The sequence below is a fragment of the Rhinoderma darwinii genome, chromosome 12 (assembly GCF_050947455.1).
Source record: "Rhinoderma darwinii isolate aRhiDar2 chromosome 12, aRhiDar2.hap1, whole genome shotgun sequence".
NCBI lineage: Eukaryota > Metazoa > Chordata > Amphibia > Anura > Rhinodermatidae > Rhinoderma > Rhinoderma darwinii.
Genome location: NC_134698.1, coordinates 38,955,442 through 38,971,981, shown reverse-complemented (window position 1 = coordinate 38,971,981; position 16,540 = coordinate 38,955,442). Strand labels below are relative to the sequence as shown.

Here is a 16,540-nt window from a genome sequence, read left to right as displayed (position 1 = left end):
TTTATCAAATGAGTTGCAAAATGACTAGAAAATATAGTCAAGACATTGACAAGGTTAGAAATAATGATTTTTATTTTAAATAATAATTTTCTCCTTCAAACTTTGCTTTCGTCAAAGAATGCTCCATTTGCAGCAATTACAGCATTGCAGATCTTTGGCATTCTAGCTGTTAATTAGCTGAGGTAATCGGGAGAAATTTCACCCCATGCTTCCAGAAGCCCCTCCCGCAAATTGGATTGGCTTGATGGGCACTTCTTGCGTACCATACGGTCAAGCTGCTCCCACAACAGCTCTATGGGGTTGAGATCTGGTGACTGCGCTGGCCACTCCATTACAGATAGAATACCAGCTGCCTGCTTCTTCCCTAAATAGTTCTTGCATAATTTGGAGGTGTGCTTTGGGTCATTGTCCTTTTGTAGGATGAAATTGGCTCCAATCAAGCGCTGTCCACAGGGTATGGTATGGCGTTGCAAAATGGAGTGATAGCCTTCCTTATTCAAAATCCCTTTTACCTTGTACAAATCTCCCACTTTACCAGCACCAAAGCAACCCCAGACCATCACATTACCTCCACCATGCTTGACAGATGGCGTCAGGCACTCTTCCAGCATCTTTTCAGTTGTCATGCGTCTCACAAATGTTGTTCTGTGTGATCCAAACACCTCAAACTTCGATTCGTCTGTCCATAACACTTTTTTCCAATCTTCCTCTGTCCAATGTCTGTGTGCTTTTGCCCATATTAATCTTTTCCTTTTATTAGCCAGTCTCAGATATGGCTTTTTCTTTGCCACTCTGCCCTGAAGGCCAGCATCCCGGAGTCGCCTCTTCACTGTAGACGTTGACACTGGCGTTTTGCGGGTACTATTTAATGAAGCTGCCAGTTGAGGACCTGTGAGGCATCTATTTCTCAAACTAGAGACTCTAATGTACTTGTCTTGTTGCTCAGTTGTGCAGCGGGGCCTCCCACTTCTCTTTCTACTCTGGTTAGAGCCTGTTTGTGCTGTCCTCTGAAGGGAGTAGTACACACTGTTGTAGGAAATCTTCAGTTTCTTGGCAATTTCTCGCATGGAATAGCCTTCATTTCTAAGAACAAGAATAGACTGTCGAGTTTCACATGAAAGCTCTCTTTTTCTAGCCATTTTGAGAGTTTAATCGAACCCACAAATGTAATGCTCCAGATTCTCAATTAGCTCAAAGGAAGGTCAGTTTTATAGCTCCTCTAAACAGCAAAACTGTTTACAGCGGTGCTAACATAATTGCACAAGGGGTTTCAAGTGTTTTCTAATCATCCATTAGCCTTCTAACACAGTTAGCAAACACAATGTACCATTAGAACACCGGAGTGATGGTTGCCTTCAAATGGGCGTTTATACACCTATGTAGATATTGCATTAAAAAACAGACGTTTGCAGCTAGAATAGTCATTTAGCACATTAACAATGTATAGAGTGTATTTCTGATCAATTTCATGCTATCTTCATTGAAAAAAACTGTGCTTTTCTTTCAAAAATAAGGCATTTTCTGAGTGACCCTAAACTTTTGAACGGTAGTGTATATATATATATATATATATATATATATATATATATATATATATATATATATAGTATAGTGGGTTAATGTCTGATGGACCATTATACTGGCACCACCAAACTTCCCAACTGTCCCGGATTCAGAGGGACAGTCCCTGATTCCGGGACTGTCGGCCAGTGGTATGTCTTGGTGTCAACTGTATCTGCGTCCTCAGGACGCGGATGCAGTTGAACCAAATGCTGACGCAGGGAGCCGTCAGCTCCCTGCTTCAGCATTAGTACAGAGTGGAGGAGCAGAGGGAGCTCCTCCTCTCGTCGAGGACTTCAAGGGCACAGCGCTACTTTAACATAGTGCCCAAGTGCCCTCTGTAGATAGTGCCACAGTGCCCTCTGTAGATAAAGCCACAGTGCCCCCTGCAGAGTGCCACACAGCCCCCTGTAGATAACGCCACACACACACAGTTAGTGACTATTTAACCCTGGCTACATTGTGACATATGTTAGTGTTGTAGAGCTTTTTTTTTTCCCTTTATCAGCTAACAAATAAAGCAGATGAAGTTATAAAATAACAAAACGTTTTGAAGAAACCCCTTTTACATTTCTAGAACATATACGTAGATCATTTATCAAAATAATAAGTTTACTGTGAAATTGATAAATAACCCATGACCACCTCTGATTGTAGTTACAAGTTTATTCCTATAGAGGGCAGCATATGTCAGTGGCTATCCGAGAGGGTAAAAATGACACAGTCTGCCCTTTGTATGGAGTGAGACTACCAGCTGTGACTTGTTACTGAAGCATGAAATTCTGCATGAAATAGTAATGAGTTACAGGGAAGGCACACAGTGACGCTGAGTATCATACTGTGTGTCGGTAAATAACAAGCTGACTTCTGATGTATTATTAAAATTTACATTAACACTGAGACCTCCATTTCCTATGACAAAGATTGTTATATGCACATTTTGCCAGAGTCATGCATACAATATAGCTGCTGATAAATCCCTTACAACAGCATCTACTAAAGGCAGGTCTTATTTGTCCAGTTTAAAAAGGAAATTAAATGTTTTGTCTTATGTGATCCTTTATAGCTGCCATTTCATTTACTGAGGAGTAAATTGCCAAAATCTGAAACATTTCTCTCATGTCTTGCAGCTTTAAAAGTGCCACTTTAGGCTTTTGAGCTAGGTTTCCACAACTATTTTGGTCAATGTTCAGAATATATACGCCATGAAAATCTCATGATGTATATGTCTAAGGTGCCCATAGACGTTCATTAGCCAGACGTAAGCCAAAAGAGTAATCTTTTGACGTACATTTGGCTGGTATACTGTTTGTTGGTATACATTTGTCTCAACCGTATTAAAAAGTGTAGTAGAAAAAAATACACTTGAGCATTTCGGGGGACATACATTTGGCAAAATATTTTAAATGCCCAAACGGAATCCTCAAATGTGACCTTTTATCTTCATGTCTGGAATATGTTACCACATTTTTCTACAAATCAGCGATTTTGAATGTCTTAGCAATATAGGTATATACTTATAGGTGCACCTATCAAAAAACAAGCCAGGATAACCAGTATGATGCCAAATATAACATCTTTATTAGATACAAGATAAAATACAGAATAATAGATGGAACGACAAACCCATGATACAAGGATCCCCACACATAAATACTAAAAACCTCCTATAGAAAAAAAATACATGAGTAAATACAGAAAAGTGCAGGTGCCTGAACAATAAATGCAGCAGCCCTATAGTGACAAATGACAAGTTATGGAAAACAATTAAACTGGACAGGCACAAAAAGGAGGACAGAATACAGACACATGTGGTAACAAAAGATACTAATGACTATCAGCACCCTGTAATTATACTGAAAGAGTCCTCATCTGATTACTGAGATGATGTCAATGGGCGTGGTAGTATTGCTGGATGTAAACAGCACAGTGTAGAGGCAGCATGGTGTAGATCACGTTGGCGTCCATATTGTGGGCGTGGCCACCGGGTCATATGTTTAGGGGCGTGTGGCTAACAACCTAAAAAAATAGGCTGTGAATAAGAGAATTGGGTGTGACCACTGTAGTAACAGGCCACATGATGTGCGTGAAATCACCATATTTTTCGGACTATAAGATGCAGTTTTTAGCAAGTTCCTGTTCCTGGCCGTTCAACTAGTTAAATGCCGCGGTCAATAGCTACCGCTGCGTTTATAGTGGTTTTCCCATGAAGGACATTTATGACATATCCACAAGAAATGTCTTAAATTCCAGATAGATGCGGGTCCCACCTCTGGGACCCGCACCTATCGCTAGAACAGGGCCCAATAAATCCTGTTCTATCTTACCCGGCTCCGCTGTTTTCCAGCCACTTCCTGGTTACATGGTCGAGTTACGGAAACAGCATAACTCGCTGAGCTACGCAGTTTCCGTAACTCCCATAGAACTGAATAGTAGTTACGGAAACAGCGTAGCATGTTACGCTGCTTCTGTAACTGCCATTCACTACTATGGGAGTTACAGAAACAGAGTAGCTCAGCGAATTATGTTGTTTTCGTAACTCATCCATGTATTGCAGTGTATTGTGCCAGCGATCTAATGATCGCTGTTTCAAGTTCCCTAGGGGAACTAATAGAATGTGTAAAAAATAAATAAAAAGTTAAATAAATATTCATGAGTGTAAAAAAAATTTAAAGTTAAAAAAAAAACTCTTTTCCCATTTTTCCCCAAGCACAATATAAAAATAATAAAAACATTGGTATCGCTGCATCCATAAAAGTCCAAAACTATTACAATGTAGCATTTTTTGACTCACACAGTGAACGGTGTAAAAAAAATTAATTTTAAATCCCAGAATCTTTGTCTTTTGCTCCTCATAGCGCTAAAAAGAATTAAATAAAAAGTGATAAAATAAATCATATGTACCAAAAAAATGGTGCTAATAAAAACTACAGCTCGTCCCGCAAAAAATAAGCCCTCACACCGCTCAAGCGATCAAAAAATATAAGTTATGGCTCTTAGAATGTGGTGAAACTGAACACATTATTTTTTTTAACCAATAATTTTTTCTTTGTAAAAGAAGTAAAATATGAAATTATTTCCTATTTTCTGTTGTCTTAAACCTGGGTGCGTCTTATAGTCAGGTGTGTCTTATGACCTAATAAACCAGGCTGTAGGGGAAGGAGTAGGCGTGATTACAACATAGAGGTGTCACGTGACCATGTGACATCACCAGCACATGCCCACTGCATGGAGAAACCAAAAACATGGCGTCCACCTTGCTGGTGACATGTCGATAGGGAGGATCATCAGTGGATTCACAGTGCTGCTAAATAGAGTCCTCCCCTCCCCATCCTGTTGCTTCTACGGTAACAGGGTGGTGCAGTCAATATAAAACAAAGCATACAAGAGAGATGAAGGAGAACAGAAAGAGATAAACAAAGACTGTAGAACACAATAAATGGTCATCATAATAAGTTATAACTTATATAATACAGTGGTTGCATGTAATACAATAAATCAAAATCACAGAAATACATAATCATGTTATGAGAGAGGAGCTATAGATATATACATACTTATATAGGAATAAGGGGAGGGGGAGCATATAAATAGAAGATACCATGAAGTTATGGATATTGCTACATGGAATACACCAGCATAATATAATAATACATTGGTACACAAATGTGATAGAAAAAAAAGGTGAAAAAACAGTGACACATGCAAAAAACTAAAGTAAATAAAAATGGTGAGAGTGTAGGTGAGCATGCTGTGACAAGTGCAGTCAGTGACATAAAATAAGTGACAGTGCGCAAAATTGGATATAAACAGTTGCTTAATTATAATAAATGTGAGTGAAAATAAGAACATTAGATGGATATCAGTGGATCATAATGAATAAATATATGTATATATGCACACAAGACTTAATAGTGTAAAATATTACTACCAGAAAATATGATGGACATAAAATTCTCCATAGATATGCAAACTATACACAGATCAATACCTATAAACCATAATAAATGGTGAATATACATATAAAACTTTAGAGGGTGTAAAGCTTCAAATATAAAATGTTACTACTAAAAAAAAATGTACATATAGTAAATCGAATGAAAATCTTCATACATGTGCACATCTTACAAAAAAATAAATAGCTAAATATAGATATCGGTAAACATATTGTAGACCCCCGGACATACATGGACAAAGGCATCCCATTACACCAATACTATTATAATTTCAAGAGGAATACACAAGGTGGTGGTGACAAATAGTCACACAGACAGGATAACTCGTCCCGCATTACTTATTGTTTCTGGACAAGCCTCAAGTCGCATATCAATCAGATGACAACTACAAAGGACCGGAGAAGCAAACAATAAATAAATAAATATACCTCATCTCAATGAGAAAAGTGTATGAAAGAAAGGACTCGTAATAGAGGACTCGTCAGAAGTAATATAGTAAGAACCATAAGAAAAGGCTAAGTTGGCAGAAACTAGGGAAGGGCCTAGCTAGAATGATAGGAGTGAGTGAACACTGGTCTAATGTAAGAAGGGAACAAAACTCAGTTCTTCATTCAGGCCCTTAGGAGGTCACAGTGAACAACTGTTTCCATTTACCGCCCTAGTGTTGATTAAAACCCTATCAATCCCCCTTACCTTCAGTTGGGAAGCATCGCAGTTGTGATGAGCTCTGAAGTGTTGTGGGATAGTTTTTAACTTGGTCACATCTTCCACATCACCTGCACCAAGGATCCCCAAAACATGTTCCCTGGTTCTTCGTCGTCGTTCACGACTTGTCAGGCCGACATAGATCAGGTTACAGGGGCATGTAACAAAATACACAACTCCCACCATGCCACAGCTGTTAGTATGGGTGATGGTAAACTCCCTGCTGCTAGAAGAGTTGAAAAATGTTGTGGTGGTCTCAATATTTGCACACGCTACACAACCCCCATATGGTTTACACCCCTAACTTGGACCAGTTGAGCCAAAAATTCTCCCTAGTGACTTACCTCTGTGATAGCTGTGAACAAGTAAGTCCTTGAGATTCTTAGCCGTTCGGTAAGTTATTGCTGATTTCGGAGGTAAGTACAGGCGTAAGGTTTGGTCCGTCATGAGAACATCCCAATATTTTTCCAGCGCCATCTTCACTTGTGACCATTGTGAATTGTAGGGGGTGATGAACTGGCCCATATCTGGGGGCTCTTGTTTCTTCCTCCTAGGGGTTAGTAGTTCCTCCCTCTTAGTTCCCTTGGCTCTCCTGTAACCTTTTTCTATGGCTCGTTCCTTGTATCCTCTCTCCCTGAACCTCTTCATAAGGTCGGTGGATTGTCGTTCGAAGTCATCCTCCTTCGAACATATCCTTTTCATACGTCAAGACCTGTCTGAATGCTGTCCCCTAGATTCGTTGGATGAGCCGAGGATGCATGTATAAGGCTGTTTCTTGAAGTTTTCTTCCCAAAAACATCAGATGAGAGAAGGCCATTGTAATCGACATGAAACTGGACGTCTAAAAAGTCCATTGATTGACGTCCGCTTATTTATGCAAGCTTGATATTAAAGTTGTTACAGTTGAGATGATGAAAAAACTTGTAAAGTTCATGGCTAGAGCTTTGCCAGACCATGATCAACCTATAATGTAACGTGACCAGGACTGGACTTTGTCAACCAAGGGAAGAAGGATCAATCAGGAAGATGCGTTTCTCCCAGAGCCCCAGGAAAAGTTTGCATACGAGGGCGCACAAGATGCCCCCATAGCAGTTCCCCGGAGCTGTAGGTAAAACGACTCCCTGAAGATGAAGAAGTTATGCTTGAGGGCAAAGTCTAATAGATGTAAAATTAGCTTACCAAATTCTTGATCAATGTTGGATGTGAGAAGGAAAAATCGTACAGCCTCCAGCCCATCTTCATGTCGAATTGACGTATATAATGATTCTACGGTGCAGGTCACTATGCACATATCTCCTTCAAGGTATAACCCATCCCTTTTCCAGAGGACATCCATGGTATCTTTGAGATAGGAGGGTAAAGACTCAACTAGAGGTCGTAAGTAATAGTCAAAGAACTATCCATCCCTGAAACACTAGAACGTCCCTGGGTATTGTTTGCACTTTTATATACTTTGGGCAGCATGTAAAAGCAGTCTACCCTTGGATTCTCTGGAAAAGGACCATTTAATTGTTGTTTAGTAAGAATCCCACTCTCCACTGCCTCCTCAAGAATAGATTTAAACTCAGCTTTGAATTTCAAAAAGGGGTTGAAGGTGAGCTTTCTATATAATGTTTTATCCCATATTTGGCAGAGGGCTTCCTTCTCATAAAGGATTGTTGGCCAGATTACGACATTACCACCCCTATCTGAGGGTTTAATTACTATGTCTCTCATCTTGCCAAGTTCCATGATGGCCTGTCTCATAGCGGGTGTACAATTGTCCCGTCCACCCCGACCAGCAATCTGGCAGAACTCACTACTGACCAACTTAACAAATAAATCTATGTTAGGGTACATCGCCAAAGGGGGACATTTTTTGAATAGTGTAAGAGAGATTTTGGAAACTTACCTTGTTCCTTTGGTGTTTGTTCATCCAATAAATCTTGTAGGGTATTCAGGGCTTCCCGTTCCTCATGTGTTGAAAAGATGGTTGAAGGTGATACTTCCCGCTGGAAGATTTTCTTAAAAACTAATTTTCTGGCGAACAGTTGCAGGTTCGTTATTACTAAAAAGCAATGAGAAATGGCACCGTGCTGTATTTATATTGCTTTTTCGGGTACTATTGGGGGTATGGGTTAGCCATAACCTCTTTTTGCTTTTTTGTGATATTTTGCATTATATTGGTTATCCTGCCTGTATTTTGTGTTAGGAGTATTTGATTTGCTATTCAGGTGGGATCAATTATTGGTGATTTTTTAATTCCTCTGTTGGAGGAATTACTAAGATACTTATAGGTGGGCAAGTATTTTAGGCTCATTGTATTTTCAAAGTGATTTTTGTAATATCACTGAAAAATCAACTTGTAAAACATTTCAAGTAGTGACATGTCACTTCTTTTTTACAAAGTGTATTTTTATGAGATGTTTTTAATTCAGTAGCGTAAAAATACACCTCATTTGATCTACACAGTGTATTTCCCATTGAAATCAATGGGAAGCTGTTTGCAGTCAAATTTCAAATGTTTTTCACAGAAAATACGAGTGCTTTACATTACGAAATACGCCTGAAAATAAGCAGTGTGAGCATACCTTCACTTAAGAGAATACAGAATTCTCTTACCTTCATGAGGCTGGAGGGCACTCTTTATATTTCCTATGGGAAGTACTGGCAGGAATCTAGGCAGTACTGGCGTCTTACAAACGCTGACACGTTTTGCTACTGGTAGATATTTACAACTGATTTACAACGTTCCTAATGGACTATGTCAGGCACAGCACACCAGCTGTAAGCCTCTGTAGAGGTTAAAGTGTCCTCCACCTTGGTGCTGCTAACAATTTTGGCATTGCTGCAGATGTTTTCTAAATGGTCACAGCTGTTTGGAGTAAATAGCCATTCGAGGTAAACACCATTTTTAATTGCATTTACCTTACTAAATATCCCCCATATGATCAAGATATTAATGACCCATGAGAACTACAGACTTAAAAACTGAGCACCTGCGTTGTGGACAGGGACATAGTCTGCAGCTTGTACAATACAGGTGACATTTTGTCCAGCACATAGTCTGTCATACGGAGCATTTGTCTCACAATCATTATTTTTGTACCTTTTATATAGGATTCCAAGAGATGCTGCAGATGATAACTGCACAGTGGAAGGAGCTCCAGAAACAGATACGGAGGCAGCACGGTTGGATTATGGGTGCCCTTGATACAATTAAGGCAGATATTCTTCAGAAAGATGAGTTTCCAGAAGTTGTAAGTGAATCACAGGTGAGACAGAAGAGTCGTCACCTAGGGGAGACATTGTTATGAATGTACTGATAGGAGGTATTCATGCTAGGTGAGACACATGCATATAGAAAGTATTGGGTGCAAGTACCTATAGGTGCCAAATAAAGAACAGGCAAAAACTAAAAATACAGAAATAAAAAGACATGCAAGCAGTTCACACTCAGCCAATACTTTTGTCTCTACCACTACATGTGTAGAAATCATGGGCTGTGAAGAGTTAATGTTGCCTGTAATGCACAGGATCTCTGCACATCTATAATTGTGTGTATTCCATTATGGAGTAGAACTCAAAGTGTCGTGTCCCATGGGTGTCACACACAAGGGCCATAAAATATTTGTTACTTTAATAAATCATAATAATGATTCCCTTCTCTGACACATTTTAGTCACATGACTGTGTCTAATGAGTGGTTTGACTAATTAAGAAAAAGTAGGTGGGGGCATAGGCAGTTCTCATTTGTGCTCTGTAAGTGGAAAGTAGTATTTGCAGTCTAATGCAGCTTTTTATGCAAGTGGTGCATTGCAGACCTTTCTGCAATCTTAAGGGTTAAAGTTTTTACTATTTGCTTACACGAACCCTTAGAGGACACCATTTTTCCTCCTTGGACGTATAATATATTTCAAATATACGCTCAATGAACAATACCGCGTCATTAAAGTTGTACAAACATACTCCGCTCTCCTCTCTCCTGGCACCCATAAAGCCTTGTTTCTTATTACCTTCAGCATATGTTCTTGTTGTTGTTGACTGTGTGTGGTGTTTTCCCCTCAACCCCCCTCCTCTCCGTCCCCTCCTAAATGGTCCCCCTCAGAGCAGTAAAATATTTTGAATGCTGATTATTTTGTCCTCAGAATCATAATGCAGTAGAGCGATTGCCTTTCAAGAATTCCCAGACTGATCTACAGATTTAAGGTTTAAAATTAAGCATACACAAGGATACAGGCATATGTGTCTAGTGTACATGCCCTCAACACAGAATTTAGGGTCTGACCTTTGATACTGATCTTAAAAAAGATAAAAAGTTGTACCTATTCTGCATTTTAGACAGAACTTGGAGACTTATTAATTAGTTTTCATATTTTTATGATGATTATTATTATTATAATCATCATTATTTTTATATAATTATATGTGTCTTAATTTGTTTTGACTACTGTTTTGGGATTATTTTTTTGGCAATTTTTTTTATCTAGTCATCTTGTTGCTAGACTTACTCTTTCTTGTTGGCCTTTCAACTCTTTCAAGCTTAAAGTTTTTTTTCATAAGGGACATTTGGACATATCCACGGGATATGTAATAAATGTGAGATAAATGCGGGTCCCACCTCTGGAACCCGCACCTATCTTTAGAATAAACCCTGTTCTATCTTTTTTTGCTCACGCAGACTCCTGGCCACTTACTGATTACATGGTCGGGAGTTACGGAAACAGCGTAGCACGCTGAGCTACGCTGTTTCTGTAAATCCCATAGTAGTGAATGGTAGTTACACAGGCAACGTAGCATGCGAGCTACGCTGTTTCCGTAACTACTAATCAGTTCTATGGGAGTTACGGAAACAGCGTAGCTTAGCGAGTTACGCTGTTTCCGTAACTCCCGACCATGTAATCAGTAAGTGGCCTGGAGGCAGCGTGAGCACAAAAAGCTAGAACAGGGTTTAGGGGACGCCATTCTAGAGATAGGTGCAGGTCCCAGAGGTGGGACCCGCATCTATCTGACATTTATGACATATCCTGTGGATATGTCATAAATGTCCCTGATGGGAAAACCTCTTTAACTATGAATTAGGTATTTTTGTCAAATAAATACACCAAAGAATGACAGTATTAAAAGACCACAAGTGTTTAAGCATATAAAAAACATGATTTTATTGAGACATAATAATCGCATAAAAAAGAAGGGATATTTAAGAAGACTCCACACAGACAAACAATTTTTGAGTGGACTACTGGCAATAACACCTACATATACCATGGAATGATATATTGTAAATAGTCTGCTGAAAAAGAGACCCCCGAAAACACATACATAAGGGAAAAAAAAGTTTGTCCCAAAAGGTAAGGTAAGGGTAAAATGTCAAAGGTAAAGGTAGAAAAATTAACAGGCAAGCTCAATTGCAGAGGAACAATGGGGTAACCAGTAGAAATGTGCCAGGAGCCCACTTACACACCCAACGCGTTTGGCCACAAACCTTCATCAGGGTAGATTGTGGCTCATTAAGGTGGGGATATATAATATAATATACATATTTATACAGTGCCCACCAAAAGTTCCGGAACACCCTCATAACTTTTGAAGGGCTCGAGGTAGAGGGTTGAAATTTTGTGGGATTTAATGGGGTCATAAAATCTACCAGTTAATGCCAAAAAAAAACACCCCCACCCCCTTGGGGGCGGTGAGCTGGGCCAGGGGAAGCAAAATCTTAAATGGCACGGGGGAGTCAAGTGGGGGCTCATTTGAAAGCTCTTTTCAATACAAAAACGATGCTGCAAACGATTTTGAGATAGATTTTTTTCCCTGAGATATTTAACGTTAAAGTTATCATCTTCATTATCGGCTACCGCCGGTGTTAGCATTACTCAAAATGTACCGCGCGGGTAAAATCCTAAATGTGTGTGGGCACGTCTGCGTGTGAGCTTGGGAATGCCACATCAAGGTGACTTTAAATTACGTATTATTACAATTGGTCTCGGCGATACAAAATGGACCTTGTCTACGATTGTAACATGATTTTATGTGTACACATTTCGGTAGTTGCTTGGTGTGCTCCACTCGAGACAGATGTATGAGGATTATCATGTACAGTGAGCAGAACATCTAAAGCTTTTTCATCATTACTAGCATGTTTGAGTTTTCCGGATCTTGGTGCGTCTTTAATTGAACCGGTTATTTCATAGTTACATAGTTACATCGTTCGCAAGGTTGAAAAAAGACACATGTCCATCAAGTTCAACCAAGGGATGGGAAAAGGGAAGTAAAAAATGTCTACACATAAGAGCTTATATTTTTTCGTTCTAGGAGATTATCTAAGCCTTTTTTAAAGCCATCTACTGTGACCAGCTCCTGCTGTAGACTATTCCATAAATTCACAGTTCTCACAGTAAAGAAGGTTTGTCGCCTCTGCAGATTGCACCTTTTTTTTTCCAGACGGAGGGAGTGCCCCCTTGTTTTTTGAGGGGGTTTTACATGGAACAGGACATACGGACATACGATGCATGCAGGTTGTTCGTACTCAGGTGCATAACTTTACATTTATCTACATTAAACGTCATTTGCCAAGTGGACGCCCAAACATTTAGTTTGTTTAAATCCGCTTGCAATTCACAAACATCTTCCATAGACTGAACATTACTACATAGCTTGGTGTCATCTGCAAAAATATAAATAGTGCTATTAATCCCATCCTCTATATCATTAATAAATAAGTTGAATAATAGTGGTCCCAGCATGGAACCCTTGGGTACACCACTTATAACCGGGGACCATTCAGAGTAGGAATCATTTACCACAACTCTTTGGATACGGTCCTTGAGCCAATTCTCAATCCAATTACAAACTATACTTTCTAAACCTATAGTCCTTAATTTACCCATTAGACGTCTATGTGGGACAGTGTCAAATGCCTTTGTAAAGTCCAAAAACACTATATCCACAGTGGCCCCTCTGTCTAGGCTTCTGCTCACCTCTTCATAAAAACAAATCAGGTTGGTTTGACAGCTTCTGTCCCATGTAAAACCGTGCTGGCTGTCACTTATAATACCATTTTCTGTCACATAATTCTGTATATAGTCCCTCAATAGCCCCTCAAACATTTTCCCCACAATGGATGTTAAGCTTACTGGTCTATAGTTACCCGGGGAAGACCTAGAGCCCTTTTTGTAAACAGGCACCACAGTTGCCCTGTGCCAGTCCCTTGGCACTATACCAGTCACTAGAGAATCTATAAATATTATGAAGAGGGGGGACAGAAATAACTGAACTAAGCTCTTTAAGAACTCTAGGGTGTAACGCATCTAGTCCCGGGGCCTTGTGCACATTTATTTTGTTTAATTTAGCTTAGACCATCTCTACATTCATCCAATTCAGTATATCAACTGATATATTAACAGTACTGGCACTGGCTACATCAGCTGCTCTTTCTTCTGTTGTATATACATAGCTGAAGAACCCATTTAGTAACTCTGCCCTCTCTTGATCCCCTATGACCAACTCTACTAACATTTATATACTTGAAGAATTTTTTGGGATTTGTTTTACTATCCTTGGCCACCTGCCTTTCATTTTGTATTTTTGCTGATTTTATTACCTTTTTACAGATTTTATTAAGCTCTTTATAATTTACAAAGGCTACAGATGTACCCTCAGATTTGTATTTTTCAAATGCCCTTTTTTTTGTCATGTATTGCCATTTTTACAGAAGGAGGTAAGCCATGTGGGGTTTAATTGTGACCTATAGGAATAAATTTTGCACTATAATTATCCAAAGTGGATTTGAAAATCTCCCATTAATCATTTGTAACATTATTTGACATTAGTTCTTCCCAGTCTATATCCTGAATTGCAGTCCTCAACCTTGGGAAATTGACCTTCTTAAAATTAAGTGTGTTTGCCCTCCCAGCCTGTGTTTGTTTTTTACAGTATATGTAAAATATAACTATATTATGATCACTGTTACCGAGGTTTTCACGAACATTGACGTTCCCAACAAGTTCTGCATTATTAGAAATGACCAGCTCCAACAGAGCTTCACCTCTAGTCGGGTCTTCCACAAACTGGCCCATAAAATTTTCCTGCAACACGTTGATGAAATGTCTCCCCTTTGCAGGTGAAGCCGAACCATGACACCAATTAATATCCCGGTAATTAAATTCTCCCATTATCACTACTGTACCCGCCTGTGCAACCCGCTCAATCTGTTTATATAGCTGACCTTCCATCTCCTCAGTTATATTGGCGGGTCTATAGATTACACCGAATGTAATTTTTTCAGTGTTTACCTCCCTTTGTAATTCCACCCACAAGGTTTCAACCTCCTCACAATCTTCACCCTCTAATGTCTCTTTCGAAAGGTTTATTTCGAAACGATGAACAGTTCTTTTAACAGTTGACAATTAAATTGGATCACGGATAGGATAAGTGGCATTGAATAAAGCCTCTACTTCTCGGTAGGATCTTAATTTTTCTTTGCCATACCCTCTCATCATCAATAAAGTGATCCTTTCCGTTTCGGTCAAATGCATTTTGTGATATGACAATAGAAATGTACAAAAATGAAAATTACTCTCCGAATTAGCGCTCCCTGAAATTCACAAGCGACTACCGAAATGTATACACATGAAATCATGTTACAATCGTAAACAAGGTCCATTTTGTATCGCCGATACCGATTGTAATAATAGTAATTTAAAGTCACCTTGATGTCACATTCCCAAGCTCACACACACACACGCATTTAGGATTTTACCCGCGCGGTACATTTTGGGTAATGCTAACACCGGCGGTACCCGATAATAAAGATGATAACTTTAAAGTTAAATATCTCAGTGGGAAAAAAATCATATCTCAAAATTGATTGCGGCATTGCTTTCATATTGAAAAGAGCTTTCAAATGAGCCCCCACTCGACCCCCCGTGCCATTTAATATTTTACTGCCCAAGGGGGTTGGGGTGTTTTTTGTGTGTTAACTGGTAGATTTTATGACCCCATTAAATCCCACCAAATTTCAACCCTCTAACTCGAGCCGTTCAAAAGTTATGAGGGTGTTCACTTTTGGTGGACACTGTATAGAGGGAGAGAGAGGCCTGAAGACGTTGATCGTAAATGCATTTTACCTGGGAGAACATGAGGAGGTGTCCGAAGGTTAAAATGGTGGTGGCGGGCAAGAGGTGGCAGTGGTAAGTTGGTCACCGTATGTAAAAGTGTCCAAACAAGTTGGGAGAGGGTTGGAGGTTACTGGGAGGTGCCCCATGGAGTATAAATGTCAGCAGGGACTAACCTATCCAAGCATGAGGGTATGTGTCAATCTAGTGCCAATACAAATAAAATCAATTAACATACAGAAAACAAATAACACATAAAAAAAAGTTATGACAACACACACATAAACTGTATGAAAATATGATGTATTTTTCATGGAAAGCACAAAAGGTGTAGATGTGAAATGGAATAAAACCAGCGCTGGTAAAGCAAAAAAATGAGAATTCACTGTGATAATTGACCAATTGATGGAAATGGAAAAATACATCACATAAAGCAAAATATAGTGTAAATAACCCTGCATAACTCTAGTAATCCCTACAATACTATGATTATGGCCACAGGAAAAATGTATTAGTACATATAAAGTACATACAGTATAATGCCCCCATACAGTATAATGCCCCACATAGCTGCCCCATACAGTATAATGCCCCCATACAGTATAATGCCCCCATACCTGCCCCATACACCATAATGCCCCATACAGTATAATGCCCCCCATGGCTGCCCCATACAGTGTAATGCCTCCATACAGTGTAATGCCCCCATAGCTGCCCCATACAGTATAAAGCCCCATACAGTATAATGCCCCTCATAGCTGCCCCATATAGTATAAAGCCCCCCATACAGTATAATGCCCCCATAGCTGCCACATACAGCATAATGCCCCCATAGCTGCCCCATACAGTATAATGCCCCCATATAGTATAAAGCCCCCATACAGTATAATGCCCTCCATAGCTGCCCCATACAGTATAATGCCCCCATACCTGCCCCATACACCATAATGCCCCATACAGTATAATGCCCCCCATGGCTGCCCCATACAGTGTAATGCCTCCATACAGTGTAATGCCCCCATAGCTGCCCGATACAGTATAAAGCCTCATACAGTATAATGCCCCTCATAGCTGCCCCATATAGTATAAAGCCCCCATACAGTATAATGCCCCCATAGCTGCCACATACAGCATAATGCCCCCATAGCTGCCCCATACAGTATAATGCCCCCATATAGTATAAAGCCCCCATACAGTATAATGCCCTCCATAGCTGCCCCATACAGT

At 39.7% G+C, this 16,540-nt stretch overlaps 1 protein-coding gene across 2 annotated transcripts in view; it reads left to right on the top strand.

Moving 5' to 3' along the window:
* Nucleotides 1-16,540, top strand: part of AKAP6 (A-kinase anchoring protein 6) — a 439,319-nt gene that overhangs the window by 222,576 nt on the left and 200,203 nt on the right. For both annotated transcript variants that reach the window (XR_012851289.1, XM_075843564.1), the window contains exon 7: nt 9,321-9,475. Coding sequence is in view for 1 of the 2 variants with exons in the window: in XM_075843564.1 (XP_075699679.1) it covers nt 9,321-9,475 (155 nt within the window). In the remaining variant the exon portion in view is untranslated. The remainder of the gene's footprint in view (nt 1-9,320; nt 9,476-16,540) is intronic.